This window comes from Phaseolus vulgaris, chromosome 4 (genome assembly GCF_000499845.2).
Source record: "Phaseolus vulgaris cultivar G19833 chromosome 4, P. vulgaris v2.0, whole genome shotgun sequence".
Taxonomy (NCBI): domain Eukaryota; kingdom Viridiplantae; phylum Streptophyta; class Magnoliopsida; order Fabales; family Fabaceae; genus Phaseolus; species Phaseolus vulgaris.
The window spans coordinates 18,997,944-19,015,812 of NC_023756.2; the positions used below are offsets into that span (position 1 = coordinate 18,997,944).

At 33.1% G+C, this 17,869-nt stretch overlaps 2 protein-coding genes across 2 annotated transcripts; both read right to left on the reverse strand.

Annotated features, from left to right (window-relative positions):
* Positions 1 to 2,620: 2,620 nt before the first annotated feature.
* On the reverse strand, positions 2,621 to 4,044 carry LOC137837389 (uncharacterized). Its single transcript, XM_068646363.1, has 2 exons — positions 3,594 to 4,044; positions 2,621 to 2,883 (listed from the first exon to the last, which is right to left on the reverse strand). The coding sequence occupies exons 1-2, from the start codon at positions 3,750 to 3,752 to the stop codon at positions 2,779 to 2,781; spliced, it is 264 nt and encodes an 87-aa protein (XP_068502464.1). The 5' UTR covers positions 3,753 to 4,044; the 3' UTR covers positions 2,621 to 2,778.
* A 9,012-nt stretch (positions 4,045 to 13,056) lies between these two features.
* LOC137837390 (glutamate dehydrogenase 1) lies at positions 13,057 to 17,345 on the reverse strand. The gene is made up of 10 exons (XM_068646364.1): positions 17,283 to 17,345; positions 17,011 to 17,124; positions 16,366 to 16,479; positions 15,647 to 15,868; positions 15,471 to 15,545; positions 15,054 to 15,170; positions 14,557 to 14,807; positions 14,153 to 14,228; positions 13,963 to 14,049; positions 13,057 to 13,516 (listed from the first exon to the last, which is right to left on the reverse strand). Exons 2-10 carry the CDS (start codon positions 17,116 to 17,118, stop codon positions 13,331 to 13,333), a joined length of 1,236 nt encoding a protein of 411 aa, XP_068502465.1. The 5' UTR covers positions 17,119 to 17,124; positions 17,283 to 17,345; the 3' UTR covers positions 13,057 to 13,330.
* Positions 17,346 to 17,869: the final 524 nt, after the last annotated feature.

Sequence of the window (17,869 nt, forward strand, 5' to 3'; positions counted from 1 at the left end):
CGATGTCTTCAGCAGTATATTTGAGGATAAGAGAATCACAAATATCTTTTGCATTCTTATAAGAAGCATAGACATCGAACAGATCTTTAGATAACACACTGAGTAAGGTGTGACGACATACCTTATTTGCATGGATCCAATCATCAACTTGTTTCGTAGCCGTGGTTGAGTCAGGTTTGGAAGTTGTAAGTGCAAGAGCAACTCCGTACATGTCCAATAGGGTGGACACGCGTTCTTGCCAACGTCGTAAATTCTGACTGGTGAGAACTTCAATTTTTTAGACATCCGGAAATGATTTCGCAAAAATGGTTTGCGTTGCAGAAACAACATTTGACGTTCCCGGAGCAACGTTGTTGTTGTTGTCCGTATTTTCAGCCATAAGTTCTTACGATTGTAGTAAAATAGGATTTAAAACACGAAAAAAATTGACTTCCTGAGGTGTGAGTAATCACTATCCGTCCGTAGTTTATTGCGCAAGTCACCCAGGATACAGCAGGAACTTCTCGATAATTTCCAAGGATCAGAACTAGCAAGTTACTCTTAAAAGAGTAAAAACGAACCCAATATAAAATTAAAATAAAATAAAGTAAATGAGGAGAGAAAAAGTGGAAAAGATGAGAGGAGAAATAAGTAGCTTCACGGTGGTGGGCGAAGAAGATGAAGAGAGTGAATGAGAGAGATGTGATTTTGAAGAGGATGGAACCCCTCTTTATATAGGGAGGGAGAGGAATAAAAAAAAATTCCATCTCCATAACTGATTTCAATTTGATGTTACAACTAATTTGTTTTTGTTGCAAGTTCATAACTACATTTAATTTGTTGTTGCACATTCATAACTGCATTTAATTTATTGTTGCACGTTCAAAATTGAATTGACCAGTCCCGTTCACAAACCACTTTTCTGTTTTCTTTCGCAATATCTATTTTATGTTTTACAACAATACATACTTCTATCACTATTGCTAGGGATATATACTTCAATTATTTTCGAAAAAATTGAGTAACTTGACACTTAAAGTAGTGATTAAAGGAATGTTTCGATGTAATTGTTCACAAACTGAAATATATTTTTCTTAAATATGAGAATTATTTTATTTTTTATAATATAATATAATATAAATTTTATTTATGATATAAAATAGTCATATATTTGTATTTGAAACATGATGTTTTGATAATAAATAAACTAATCAATGATAACTTCAATATATTTTTCGAATAAAAACTTAAGATAATAGAAAGATTGTATAATGTTAAAAAAGTTTAAAAGTAATGAAGAATAAAAGTTGAACTAAATATCCTTGAGGAAATTAGTTAAAACAATAATTAAATGAATGTTTTAAAAGATTAATTGGTGCTCCAAGATACTGTTTCACTCGAACAAAGGGGCTCTACTTGTTGATCACACTCCGACGATCAAGTCAGTGAAAGCATTTAAACTATAAATTTGTTTCAGTTTAAAGTATCTAGAAAAGCATACCTTTACTCGAGGTCTCAAATCCCTTGTATTAGATATTCCTTCCACAATTTTCATCAATGAGAATATAATCTCAACATCCAGAATATAATTTTCAACAACAATAATATCATTCAACAATACTCTATTTTACCGTGTACCTCTTACTTTCGGCTACCAACATTTTAATTATTTTTTCCACATAAATTTATTAAAAAAACACTGGACTGACATTGTAACAAACTTTTGGGTCCATGTCCGACATAGGCCAAACTAAACATAACTCACACAATCGAGTTGACCATACTTAAACGCTTGAACCGAGATTCTGACAACGCTAGTAAAAATGTATAATAAATTAAACATTTTCATATAGATATCTTTCTCTATTTATGTTATCTTATTATATTAGTTGAAAATTTTTTATATTCTTTATGTCAGATTAGTTGAAACATATGTAATATTATCTACAATGTTGATATGTAATATTATCTATAATCTTGATGAAAGACAATATAATATTATATTGGTAGTATTAAATCATTGCATGATAAAAAGATTATTGATTATTATGATAAAAAATAAATTTAAAAACTAAAAAAATATTTGGGCTATAATTGAATAGGGACAATAATATTAAAGATAAAATACAATATATTTTCAAAAGCTTAAACTAAAATTTTATGATTTATTTGGTAGTTTGAAAGAAAAATATTAACTAATCGAAACAAAAAATAAAAGATAATTTATTGAGATTTAAAACTGATTGAAGTTAAATATAAACAATATTTGTTTTAGAGAAATGAACTTACGATAATGTTATTATTATTATTATAAAGAAATAAACTTTCATTTTAATTTAGTTTTATAAATTTTTTTATTAATAAAATGAAATTTATACCTATTTATATCAAAATATTATTTATAAATAAAGGTTTGAACCGATTTTTATAAAATATTTTTTCTTGTCAACGTGTCATTTCTAACGATTATCCAAATCTCAAAAAGAAACAGATTAAATAATAAGAGTGAACATTTTCTAATGACCTTATCAAACAATATCTAGGGTTCTTGAATCTCATAAACTAAATCGATGTCTCAGTTTGCCACATGTTAAGCCATGGAAATGGAAATGGAAGTAAAAGAAAAATGTAAAGATAGAGATGAGATAATGAGTGATATATAAGGGTTTGAAACCAGAGAGAATATCCAGAAAATATATTCTTGAACCCACAAAAAGAAGTGAGAACACAAGATTTTGCTTTAGGTTTGCACAAGACAAATCAGAAACAAAGAGTCATGGTTAAAGAAGAGGGTCCCTATTAAGAGCTCTTCAATTCAGCATCTTTGTTGGTTGGCCTCAAATTCCTCCACAGATACTTCCCACTAGCCATATCAACCAAAATCCAAAATCCATTCTCAATCATCTGAAAAATAAATCAACATTCTCATCAATAAACTAAACCCCCACAACAAAATCTCTGAATTTCTTACAATAAAAACCTCTGTGCTAAGCACATTATTATCCTCAAATATCACAGATATCAACAACTATAGAAATTGTGTTTTAAAATAATTAACCAATTCACAAGGGAGTTTATTCCATCTCCCCTATCTAACAATCTCTAAATCTGTTCCAACATAAACCTTAAACCAGAATCTTGTATTCATTAAAAATAGTGCAAAAATATAATATGCAAGAAAAATGCAAACTTTCTCCGGTGAACTCAAACCCAAATTCGCAGAAATCCATTAAAATGAAAATTACACAAACTCAATACCAGTTGTAGAAATGTTGAATCAAACAAGTTAACTTAAATGTCCCTAAACTTCTCAAAACCCGAATTTCGTAGCCTATCTTTTTGAAAGAAAAAAAAGTCAACTCTCGTAAATCCTTAAAAATCATAAATATCAACCACAGAAATTTTGCATTAAAACAAAAATTAACTTAACTGCTGTCGGACATTAATTTTTTAATCTAAAAAAAACCATTAAGCTGTCTTTGAAAAATTATACAGCAACCTTAACAACCCCAATTGTTCTTCCTACGTAACTAATCTAAAATTTCATTAGATGAATTGGTTTGTCCTATTTTCTAACGAGGATCATTGTAGAAACAACATGATTTTGAGGGTACCTTTCTGAAATCAAAAGCTTCCTTCTTGGAGGATTTATCTTCTTCAGAAGAATCCTCAGAAAACACCTCGATCTTCGGGTCAGAACGCACTGTTTTCCACGCAAAATAACCGGCTAGCACGGCGGAGAAGAAGACCAAGATAAACCTCAAAGGGCACATCTCTGACGACACGCCTCAACCAAAAAAAAGTTTGAATTTCAAGGTATGATTTTTCGGCGATCGGAAACGAAAGAGGGAAAATGGTTGACAGCCCAGGAAGGATGAAGGGTACGAGAATGTTGGGTTTGTGTTTTTTTAAGAAGGAAATGGGAAATAGTAAAAGGGGTGTCTGAGAAAAACCAGAACGTGTTGAGTTGTTCCCTTGTCTTTGTTTGGAAAAAGAAAATTCTGAACAACCACTTCGTGACTTTGGGAATAGTTTGCTTGAGAACGAGAGTTGTTTACAATGTCAAAAGCTACCTTCTCCAACTGCTTCTTGCGTTTGTATATTGGGTCAGCTTTTTTGGCCAATCATACACAAAATTCTTAATATAATAATAATAATAGTAATGTATAAAGATTTTATTTCAAATTGATCTATTATTATCGCTAGATACACGGGATGTTAGTTAATATTTGCAATAATATTTATCTTTTAAATATTTAGCAATGAGTTTTCAACTTTTTTATTAGAAAGTAAAATAGGTACTTAAAAAGAAAATTCTATTAAAACTAGTCATTAGTTTTTTTAATAAAATAAAATATATTTTTCGTATTTTAAAATATTTATAATAAAAAATTATTGACTGTTATATTATTACAATACTCAACACTAAAAACTTGTGTATTATATAAAAAATACTTGTAAAAATCTAATTTAATAATTTTCTTGTTACAAAGAGAAAGTTTAAATTTTAAATTAAAAATAAAAACCAATTTCAGTTGTAGTATAAAGATAGAAAACAATATTTAATTTTAAAAAATAAGATTACTGAAAAGTTAGTACAGATAAATATGATTGCGCATATAAATTGTTTTAAATTAACTAGAAAATTAAAATTTAACTTGAAATGAAACAGGTGCGTTAAATATTTTAGTATATCTATTATGTATAAAATAATTGATTTACGTGAGTTGAATAAATTATTAATTTATCCATCATATGCTGATAAAGTATGCGCGTATTTGTAATTTTTCATAGGGAGTCAACTTTGGAGGTTGGCGTGCATGTAGAAGATAAGCATTAAATATTGGGGCCAGCTCACACCATCATATGATTTCATACAAAAAAAAAAGTAAACTTTACTTTAAATGTTTTGGCTCTTAATGGCTTCTTTGCTATCAATAGAAGAAAATATACTACTTTGGTTTAGTGTTAAAACAACGTTTGCTTTTTTTTAATCCAGATATTCTACTAATCCATTGACATTGTTTCCCTTTTTTTGGAAAATTAAATTAATGAAGGATTAGATGTAAGAAAGAATGGAAGGGTTGGATGAATGGATGAAAATAAAAATATAAATAAAATAAGAAAGTGAAAACTTAATATATTTATCCTTTTTTCTAATTAATGGGTGAACAAAAATATCTCTCAAATTCAATTCATAATTATTATTTTATATTATTATTAATTCATTTAAATAAATTTATCTTAAATTTAAATTTTTTATTTATTTTAAGACTAATTTATTTATTTGGATATGAATTAGATATAAATTGAATATATTTTTGGATTATCCAAAATGAATTTTGGATTGGATTTTGACTTGACCCCGGTCTAGGTTGAACCAAGTCAATTCATCCCTAGGTCAAGCAAAGTGAACATGAGTCTATGTCGAGCCTAGTCAGCCCGGCCAAAGTCAAGCCGATTCGGTTTTGGCCAAAGTCGAGCCGAGACAGTCAGGGCCAATCTCGAGCCCAGTCAGCCCATGCAAAAGTCGAGTAGAGTCAGTCCAGGTCAAAGTCGAGACGAGTTAACCCTAGCCCAAGTCGAGATGAGTAGGCACAAGCCTAAGTCAAGTCGGCACCGCACCAATGTCACGCAAGTCGACCGGGCCCATGTCGAGACAAGTCGACTCGGACCCATGTTGAACCGAGTCATCTCGTATCTCTATTGAGCTCGGTTAACCCAGGCCGATGTCGACTGGAGTCTTCCTGAGCCGATGTCGAGTTGAGTCGGTTCGAACCCATGTCAAACTCAGTCGGCTCAGACTGAGATCGAGCTGTGTCGGCCCAAGCCCATATCGAGTTGTTGTCGAGCTAAGTCAGTCCTGACCGATGTCAGGTCGAGTTGGTCCGGGCCAAAGTCGAGCCAAGAAGGCCCGACCCATGTCGAACAAATTCGGCTCGGACCTATGTCGAGCCGAATTGGTCCTGGTCGATGTCAAGTCGTTGTCGAGTCGAGTTTATCCTGGCTGATATCGAGCCAAGTCAGTCCAGGTCGAAGTTGAGCCGAGTTGTTCCTAGCCCATGTCAAGACCAGTCAGTCTGGGTCGATGTTGAGCTAACTCGATTCGGGCCGATGTCAAGTCGTTGTCGAGTCGAGTCAATCTTGGTCGATGTCGAGTTGAGTCGGTCTGGGTCGAAGTTGAGTTTGAGTTGTTCCGAGTCCATGTGGAGCCGAGTCGGTCTGGACCGATGTCAAACTGAGTCGGCTCGGACTGACTCGACTCGACATGGGCCCGAACCAACTCGGCTCCACATGGACTCGGGCCCACTTGGCTTGACTTCAACCCATCCGACTTGGCTCAACAACGGCCCGGTCGACTCGACTCTACATCAGGCAGGACCGTCTCGGTTCTAACAATCATGCCTAAATCTCCCCCTGGGGAATTATACAAAAGATATAAGATCATATAACATAGCATGTGCTAGAGAAAAAAAAAATGTAAAAAATATCAAATCAAAATGTTATTAATCGCTTAAAAATTGGGTTAATCAATTATCTGGAACAACCTTAAATTTCATAAAATCAACAATTTTTGGTACCTGCAAAAATATCAAGCCAAATAAAGGGAGAGAGAGTAAGAGAGAGAGAGAGAAAATGACTCACAAAATTTATACTGGTTCACCCACAACTTGGACTACGCCCAGTTCCCTTAAGCAACCCGCTTAAGAGCCTTTATTAACACAAGTATTCTACATCTCTCCAGGTACACAAATATTTTGCACCTCTCCAAGTACACAAGTATTACACACCTCTCCAAGTAAGTTTTAATCTCCCCTTGAGACTAAGACCTCTCAACAAGTGAGAAAAACACTCTAAAAAATGTTATGCCTTTATATGTGTTTACCTCGTTGTCTCTTGGTCCTCTGAAACCCACATGTGTTATTATTCAACTGGCTACCAAAAGCTCCACCAACCTCTAGGACTTATAGAAGATGTACTTATCCAAGTGTTTTTCCTGCAGATTTCTACATTTTGAATATGGGTGTAGGAGATTTGCACATTAGTGTCACTACCATCATTTTGGGCAGACCTTTCTTGCAAATAGCCTGAACCAAGATTGGAGCTCATGCAGACACCTTAACTAAGGATTTTGGAGACAATCTAGTCCAATTTAACGTCCTATAAGCTATTAAACATCTCGTTAAAGATTATTTTGTGTATCGTCTTAACATTCTGGATGTTATTGTGGACAATAATATGTTGGATTTTCTAGGAGATTGTGATTTTTCTAATTTTCTAACTAGACAGATGTCAATATAAACTGTTCTAACTTGTGTTGTGCAAGTTCTGCAACTGAAGTAGGAGTTCTTGATAAATACTCAACAACGATGGACGAGTCTAATTTTGTTGCTTTGAAGGTTGCTAAAGTTTCTCTTTTATGACTATTTTACGGTAAGTGTACCATGTCAGAATTAATAATTTGTCCCTAAGTACGGATATAAAACCCACAAGGAATAGTTAAATTCTCAAGTATAATGTTCACTAAATATAAGAGAATTTGTACAGGTTTGTTGGAAAGTTGTGTGTATGATGAGTTTGCAAGAAATTAAATAGAGCAAAGTAAAAGATGTGTATGAGTCAATTGAGAAAATTGGGATTGATGTTCATCCTTCTCACTGTTCCGTATTTTTCAAAAGATCATAATATTCAGTCTCGATTGATATTGATGCGCATATAAAAATCATTCATATTGATTCCTCACATACTTATAAATACTCCTTATATATTTATATGCTTCATAAATTTCGGTAAATAACACAAAATTGGGAATAAATAATTCTTATTCATCTCATAATCCAAAAATATGTAAAAAGGTTAAAATTTCTAAATTAGAGATTGAATTATATTTTTTTATCAATTAAAGTCCATAAGTGTCTATCTTTTTGTATGAAATATTAATGAATTATGACACTTGTCACTCTCAACATTAGAATTTTATCATATATTGTCCAACCACCATCACTAGAACTGAAGTCGCTCCTTAATCATCTCAAGTATGCTTATTTGGATATAGGGGAGAAACTTTCAATGATTATTTCCACTAATCTATGATGAACAAGAGAAGAACTTGTTACAAGTGATTGGAGAGTGTAAGAAGGTTATCGGTTGACGCTCACAGATATCACAAGTATTAACCTTTCGATCTGTATGTATTGTATTCTGTTGGACAAAGGGACGAAACTATTGAGATAGCCTCAACGTAGGTTTAATCCACAAATTCTTGATGTGGTGAAAAAATAGGCCACCAAGTTTCTACAAGATCGTATTATATGCCTTCTCTCTGACAACATTTTGGATGAGTCCGGTTCAAGTTGTTTCCAAGATATCTAGGAGAATAGTTGATGTGAGTTGATTTTTAGATGGTTCCATTTTATGGTGACACTTTTACTTAGAGTAGGGATTTTAGCAATTTATGGTGAAAACCTAAGGAAGATTACCACTAGACACGAACATAACCAAATGTTTAAGTAAATGTGAAAGTGCAATTCACAAAGGCAAAGATGAAAATCAATTACAAAGTGATAGATGGAATGCAATGTAGAATGGACATAGCAATAAGGTAAACATCAATTGTGGTCAAGGCCGAACCAAATGATGAACCATAAGCATTTAGCTAAAGCAAAACAAAGACATATATGAAATGGAAATGAGTTGAAAATAGTGGAAGAAGATTAGCTTATGGAGTGGTTGTGAGAGGGATTCATGCCACTTGGGGTGTGGTAGCCACCAAGATGAGTGAAGGACCGCCAATTGAGAGTCTCACACCACTCAAGATAAGACCTAGCTAAGAGGATTCAAACCTCACACATTTCTCACACAATTTGTGCAGAGTAACTTTTCTCTTCAAAATTAACATGTAAAATACAAGGAGTATGACACCCTATTTATAGGAGATGGTGCCTTGGAAAACAATAAGCAAGGGTAGGATGGGAAACCTAAAAATGGGGTTGCCTTTAGGGTTTGACTAAGTCAAACCACACCTTAGGTTTGTTCTTCTAGAAACTAGGTCAAAAACAAGCTAAAGTGATAAGCACACCTCCCATATTATGCTATATGAACCTACTTTAGCTTATCTTGCTATTTGGACCCCTAGAGTGAGCCCAATTTATTTACAACTTGTTTAATTCTTAAGAAGACTAGCAGGAAGAACATTAGATGCTCTGGTTTTTGTCCATTTCTTCCTCTGGTGAGGTCTGCTAGATCCTTGGTGAGGTCTTCACTTGATTGTTGAGATGACTACTCATGGTGTGAATGGGAATGTGCTTCCTTGGTCATCTCCTTCTTGGCTTGGTTTGTATCAATAGTGGTAAAGAATGAACACGATGAACTCATTCCCAAGAGAGTGCAGAATAGTCCAAGTTTCAATTGACTATAAATGCTTGAATCAAGCCATGCAAAAGGAACATTTTCCCCTTTATTTCATTGATTAAATACTTGGGTGTCTATAAAGTAACACACATTACTATTTCTCTCAGTGTTTTACTGTTTATTTCTAAATTTGTATTGTACCAAAAGATCAACACAAGACTACCTGCACCTGCCCCTTTGGAACATTTGCCTATAGAATGATGCATTTTGGTTTGTACAATGCCCCTGGGACTTTCCAACGCTACATGAAGAGTATCTTTTCTAATTTGATTGATCATTGCATAGAAATTTTCATGTTTGATTTCAGTATTTATGGCTCCTCTTTTGATGAATTTTAGACCAATCTTATTGAGGTGCTTGATATATGCATAATGAATAACCTTGTTTTGAACTATGAAAAATGTCATTTTATGGTTTCACAAGGCGCCGTTTTAGGCCATATAATTTTTGTGAAAGGATCTAGGTAAACCCTGTTAAACTGAATGTTATATCGCATTTTGATGGAACCCATTTGAGAGACTGCAATCGAGAATAAAGAGATCACAGATCTAGAAATTTGATTAAGAATTTATTATGAGCTTAAGCCCAATTGGGATTTTTTGGGCCTCCAATAAGGCATTTAGGCCGCTTAGAAGAAAATCACACTAGAAGATTTTGGAATCATAAAAATTACAAGACCTCTGTCTATAAAAATAGTATAAAGTAGAATAGGATTTTGGGCCTTGTATTATGGGCCAAGTAGAATAGGATGTTTGGCCTTAAGTTCTACAACTTAAGGCCAAGTTAAACATCCACATGGCCTCCTATCAAGACTCCACATGGCACCATTTTAATTGCTCCAAGTAGGCACTCTTCATTCTTCCAAATTTCCTCTTCAAGTGCCAGATGTCTTCTCCTCATAAGCGCTTCCTTCATGACTCTTCAAGTCCTTGGTGCCATTTGTCATCTTCTTATTGGAGAGTTTCTTGAAGCAAGTATTGTCACATGTCATTATGCTAATGGAGAGGACTTCAAGTGCCACATGTTATTCCATTAATGGAAAGGACTTAGGAGTCGAAGAGTCATCTTTGTAAGACTTAAACACTGTAAATAAGAGTGCTTACTTTGTAACATTTAGACTATGAATGAGTATTGAATTTCTACCAAATTGGTTTCAAAATTCCTCTCTTAGTCTCTCTAATCTCTTGCTATCACTTTCTTAGTTAAGAAGCCTAAAGAAATAGCTAGCAGGTTGTCCTAATATTCTTCCTAGCAATATTCTCCTATTATTCATACATGCATTTGATTCAGTACTTTTGTTGCCTTCCCTATCTTCATCCATAAATCAATTTTAACCGAAGAATGATTCGAGGAGAACTCCATCACATTTACCTTACACCTCTTTTGTTCGAGAGGTTAGGTCTTTTCTTGGACATCCAAATTTCTATAGATAGTTCATCTAGAGTTTTAACATGATTGCTTTTCCTCAAAAGGATGTTCCATTTGACTTTGGAGAACAATATGGAGAGGCATTTCATTTCCTAAAGACAACTCTTATCACACCCCCATCATTCAACCAACTGACTGGACGTTTCCTTTTGAGCTTATGTATGATGCATCTGATTATGCATTGAGACTTATCATATCACAAAAGATAAAAATACTATCTCATGCTATCTACTATGCATCCAAGACTCCAAGACTTTAGATGTAGCCCAAGCCAATTATACTACCATTGAGAAAGAATTTTTCGCTATTGTTTTTGCCTTGGATAAGTTTAGATCCATATTTTAGGCTCTAAGGTAGTTATTTTCCTTGACCATGCTGCTATAAATTATTAGCTGAAAAAGACAGATTCCAAACTCGGGTTGATTAGGTGGATGCTACTACTCCAAGAATTTGATTTGGAGATACAATTTTTGATTCAATTGGGAAAATTGGGATTGGGGTACATCCTTCTCACTCTTTTGTATTTTGAAAAGCATAATACTATTCTATCATTGATTGATATTGATGCCCATATAAAATTCATTTATATTGATTCCTCACATATACAATTATTAAGATAGTCTCCTAAATATATATTCCTCACATATTTATAAAAACTCCTAAATATATATTCCTCACATCACGAACATATTTTAGATAGCAATTAACATTTCAAATATATTCCTAGCATTCAAATATGTTAAGCATTGTCATTTAGGTCAGATGCTTAGAAGTACTTTTCAGACAAATCTAAAGATCAAAATCATGATAAAACAAACGTTAAGAATAAAATGACAATATCAATCATCAATCAATTATAAAATATTGTGTTTAAATAATACATAAAAGTTTGAACAGATTACTTCCAATTCAAAATGGTGGAATTAGCAACTCATGTTAGCCATTACTAGCATGGACAGAAAGAAAATAAGATTATATTATCATCATTTTGATGTTAGACGGTATAACACTACATTAGACTAAACTATTTTTAGTTTAGTGCTAAAATGACAGTGATCAAAGACTATAAGAAAAATGGTGTCAACAATATATCATGTAAGATACAAGTGTTTTGTCTGTCTGACGATACAACATTATGCATACAGTCTTTCTTTTGGGCCTGTAAGTAAAGTAAAGAAATCGGGGTGTTACAAGTTGCACCCCCATGGGGTGGTTAAATAACAAAATTGCCCGTGTTTTATATTTTTAAAGTAAAATTGCATTTTAAAATGTATAATCTGAAATACAAAAATATATATTCTAGATTGTACATTCTAGAATACATATTTAGTATTCTGGATTATACATTTCAAAATATAAAAATGTAATTTTTAAAGTTCTGGAATATACAATTTGAAAAGTCGCACATTTCCGAACCGAATGCTCACAACACAACTGATAATTTAATTTCAAAAGGTAAAATTGAAATTTCAAATTTTATTAAGGTGCATAAATGACATTCATCAAAGTTTTAATTGAAGAAAACTTATTTAGGAGTCATTTCTTTCTGCATAATCGTATAATCGTAGTTTCCATGTGTATCTCATGGAGGTGGTTAAAAAACAAAAATAACCCATTGTTGTCGCTACCCTTGACATCATCGTCCCCTTGATGTCCCACCATCCTTGTATATGCTTATTTTACGAAAAAAAATTGCTTTTGAATTCTATAATTCTTAATTTTTTTATGCAAAAAAAATAATTTCTGAATTGCAATGTTTAAAAGTAAAAAAAAAAAAAATAGTTTATAAAATCCGATTCCATATTACAAAATCTAGCTGCTGATTACAAAATTCAAAAATCATTTCCATAAGTCATTTTTCATACAGGAGAAAGACAACGTGAAGATTTTCATATTTTTGAAGGTTCATAAAGAAAATATAGAAATTCAGAAAGATATTCCTTTTTATGAATACGGGTATGATTCATTTTTATCATGTGTAGTGAATAACTCTTTCTATAGAAATTTTAAATTGTTTTATAATAAAATAAGTTGTTTTATAAAAAAATTAAAAGATTATAAATTTATTAGATATTTATTCAGCCAAGTCCATATTTTATTCTCCATTCTTCCATTTCACACTACCAAACAGAGCCTTAAAGTGGATTTTGTAAATATATAACCTTTCGAAAAATCTTTCAAGAAATCGTATAATCTAGTGCCTAATCGTACGACAAAGATGCTCAAAAGCCTCGAACCTTTGTAACTTACTATTTTGAGTTTATAAATTTTGCAATGGTCATTGTTCAAATATTGATTATGCTCTAAAAACATATCGAAGGCATAAAATTAACATCATTAAACTTAGAATGATAAAAATACAATAATTGACGCAAAAAATAAAGAAAGAAACATATGAAATTGGTATGAATTTTCTTGTTCAATTTCAGAGACATGTGCTAGAGTTGACTAATATGTTGCTGAGGCTGAAAAATGGAGCTCTTTGTCCAAAGCAGCAATAGTATTATGGTGTTTAAGCTTCCCAACCTCTAAGGACAGTGGCCCTTGCCACACGGTTAACTGCAAGGGTGAATGCACCCATACGAAGATCACAATTATGGGTTTGGCACATTTCCTTCACATCTTTGAACCCTTTGGTCATGTATCTCCTTAATTCATTGTTCACCTTCTCCTCATCCCACATGAATCCTTGTATGTTCTGTGTATAACACAATGATCATCATTTTTAGTTAATCTTATAATGCCTTCATCAACTGAATTAACATAGCTGTAAATGAATTTGGAACCAGACATGTTACAAAGTTATGTCATGAAAGAAAAAAAAAATGTATAGGCAATTTAGAGACCCTGGAGAAATATGGTTAGAAGGTAATACTAACAACAGATTTTCCAAGTTTTTGCTTGAGACAGTCTCTTTTCTTGAATGAAATTAATGTAAATCTTACTAAAGATGAGAAGTTGTTCTCATTTCAGAATTAATGGGATACACATCAATTTCAACCAATGAAAAGTAGTACAGTATTAGAATTAGTGTGTTTCTAACTCTGCTTTTAGTAATTATCTGCAGTTATGTCTCATGATATAACAAATCAGTATAATAAGAATCCATGTGAGATCATAACAGTTAATTATCAAAATAGTTACCTGCACCCACTCAAAGTAGCTAACTGTCACTCCTCCTGAATTTGCAAATATATCTGGCAGGATCACAACCCCTCTCTTTTTCAGAATCTGCAAAACAAGAGTTAAAAACAGTGCATAATTCTTCTAATTTCTCTTCCATTGGTTTATTTTGTTTATATGAAGGAGAAGAAAGAATACAATGCAAACTAACCTCATCAGCATCAGGGTCAGTTGGGTGATTGGCTGCTTCAACAATAAATTTGGCCTTAATCTCATTGGCATTTTCCCTTCAACCATATAAAGAGAAAGAGAAAAAGGTTAAAAGATTATATTCATTATAGATACCCTTTTGAACACAGATAGATGTTTAGGGTGCTTGAGGAATGCAGGCAATAAATTTATGCAACAAGGAAGATTGTCAAGATCCTGTGTGACGTAACGCAGAAAAACTTCATTTTAGTCCTTTTATGTTACATTTTTCGCTGACATTTGGAAATAAAATGTTGTTCAAAGCCAAAGACCAAAGTAAAAAGTTTGTGAGGTAGGATGTGATGAAATACAGTGAAATTGGTGATTTACTAAGCACACAAGAATTTTGTAGTTAAGTAAAAGCACCTATTGATGACTCCGCCAAGAGCTGCTGGCACAAGAACATCACAGTCTTCAACCAATATTGAGTTGGGATCAATAGCATCACCACCGTGGAATCCTTTCACTCCTCTGTGTTCTCTAGAATGCTTGAGTAGGCTTGGTATGTCAAGACCATTGCTATTCTTTATGGCCCCAGTTACGTCACTCACAGCAACAACTATGCCACCTTTCTCACTGATCAACTGGGCAGCCCAAGACCCTACATTTCCAAAACCCTGAAGAGACACAGCAGGATTAATTGTATGATTTTATCTCATATTCATCAAAATTATTAGGAAAGAATTGATGAACATTTCTTGGAGCATTTTCACACTTAACTAGTATATATCTATTAGTCATTGTTGTGGACATTATTTTCAAACTACTATGCATGATGTTAGAGGCTGCAGTCCATATATAACATATAATGAATGTTGTTTTCATTTTGCATAGAAATCAAGGATAATAAAAACAAGTAGTACCTGTATGACAAACCGTTGTCCGGATACACTCTTCCCATGCTCCTGAAGCAAAGCCTCAGTTGCAAAGAGGACTCCCCTTCCTGTGGCTGCATCTCTGCCTAGAGATCCACCGAGATCCTTGTTTTCAACACGAAATGTTAGAGATAGGAATTGTTTTGGGAAATATTATCAACAGATATTTCTAAGCACAATCTTTGTTACTGGTTGAAATTCTTGTTTGAATGACTAAATAGGGAGTGGAACCCTCCTTAATGGAATTCACATGAAACTCAACTAATAATCTAATCTAACTATAAAGAAAGTGTTAGAAAAAGTGTTTTCCTAGTTTTGCTAATTGGTTTCTTTAGCATAGGGTGCTGTTGTGGCACAGTTCAAAAGCCATTACAATGACAAATATAAACGTTTTAATCTGCTTACAATAGGTTTCCCAGTAACTACTGCAGGAGAGTGGCCATGAAATTTGGAATACTCATCTAGTATCCATGCCATAGTCTGCATCAAAACCATACCGTAAGAGTGTGATTTGTTAGTATCAAGTAATTTCTTCAGCATATGCATAAGCACAATTCTCAAAGCATAATTGTTGTACACACCTGTGGTCCTGTTCCCATATCAGGTGCAGGTACATCTGTCTGAACTCCAATTAGATCATGAATTTTCTGAGTGAAAACTCTAGTAAGTCTCTCTAACTCTGACACACTTAATTCTGCAGGATCACATCCTATCCCTCCTTTGGCCCCACCATATGGTATATTTGCCACGGCTGTCTTCCATGTCATTAGTTGTGCCAAAGCATTCACTTCATCTGGTTCAACCTACTCAAGCCAATACATATAATTGAATGAGAGAACTCAACCTATAAACAATCATAATAGCCCTTTTAGGCCCATTCAATTGCTGCTTTGGTTATTAATGGAATCATCCCAGTATTCAATATAGGATCAAATGTGTTTTAGGTGCTGAATCTTCAGTAAAAAATTGTTTTGGTTCTTATATTTAAAAACTATGATTTTGGTCGCCATGTTATTTTATAATTGGTAGATTTCATTCTTCTTCATGGAATTTAAAATACTAGGATGAAAGATGAAATTCATTAATCCTAAAAGATATGAAAACCAAAGATAAGAATTAAGACCAATTTTGACCGCAAATTGAGGGAGTTAAAACGCATTTGACTCTTCAGAAAAGGTGCAAATTATAGAGTAAAGAAAAGTAAACACTGTTATTGATAAAAATCTATTGTTAGTTTGTGTTTTCAATTTAGATCTGTTGCTCAGTAACTAAGGTACTTGAAAGTCAGAATATAATTCACCTCAGGATGGTATCTGATTCCTCCTTTCATGGGGCCTCTGGCATTATCATGTTGAATCCTGAACCCAACAAAAGTAGCCAAAGTGCCATCGTCTTTAGGGATGGTACACTCAACCTGCATTTTCATTGAACAAGATTTAGAACACTAGTTGTTGATCTCTGTCATATCTGGCAAAGACATAGTCAGCACAAAACAGAAGTCATCAAGACAACGCCATCTCCAGAAAATGGTGGTGATTTGACAAACATAACATAATGCTATTTAGTACAAAAGAGTTTCTACAAAAATTTCCAAGATTGAATTTTTAACCATAAAAACTTGATAGAGGAATAGGTAGCTCAATGAATGAAATCAGTTTCATCACTCTTTTCAATCAGTAAGCAAATAAGAACCATCCTGTTTAATAATATTTTTCAAGTAATGTCAGAATTGTTGGATCTGGCTGTCAGTCTACCTGAAATATCAGGTTTTATGGTTGAGATGTTAACATCAAATTTAATAAAAACAAAAGAGAATAAGAACCAACTAATGAAGAATCGAGGTATATGATCATCATTTATGAGTGCATGAAAGTTTCAACACTTTAGTGGAAAAAAACAAAGAAAGAAACCATGATAAGAGCAAACGATTTGAAGGTTTACTTGCCTTGATTTCTCTGAATGGAATGAGCAAACTTTTCTCAAGCTTGGAATCCAGTCCCAGAAGCCTAGAGGCCAACCTGAAGTTCCTGTTGGTGGCTGCTAGTGCATTCATTGTTCCCTTCACACAATTCAAAAAGAATGAAAAGACAAACACAAAATTTCAATGTCTTATAGGGAAATACAGAAAACGCGGAGAATAGACGGTGCAATGTTACAATTTTTAAAAGGGTATTTATAGGTATCATGGGAAGGAAAAAGGGAAAGAAAAATTGAAACCTATTTGTGCCAGAAAAGTGGGAAATGTGCAGAAGCAACCTCTGAAGTCAATGTCAACAAAACAATATTTTAGTAAAAGGTTGGTAATAATTTCACAGACAACTTGGATAACCACATCAACGTGACACACCACGTGGATCAAAGTCAGCAAATATGGTGGCCAAAACAATGATTATCACCACATCTTCATAAAAATTTACCATCAAATAATCTTGCTCTTTTTATAAATCATACTTTTTTTTTATAAACGCGTGCGTTACTTAAAATATTGAAGGAAATAATTAATTTAAAGTCATATCAGGAAAAAAAATTAATATTTAATTAAAACCAAGAATGTTTCTGAATTTGGAACTTTTGTGTATAAGGTCAAAACTGTAGTTATTTTAAAAATAAACAAATAACACAAATAACTTTCAAGATTGAAAGGATACCGTGAAATAATTTTTTTATAAATACTTTTGAGAGTTAATAATGTGAAAATGATTAAGTTTTTATAAATCAAAATTGATTTGTTCATAAACTAAAAATAATCTTTTAAGGAGTTAATACCTTGCAAATTTATTTATGGACAAAGTAATTTAGTTTAT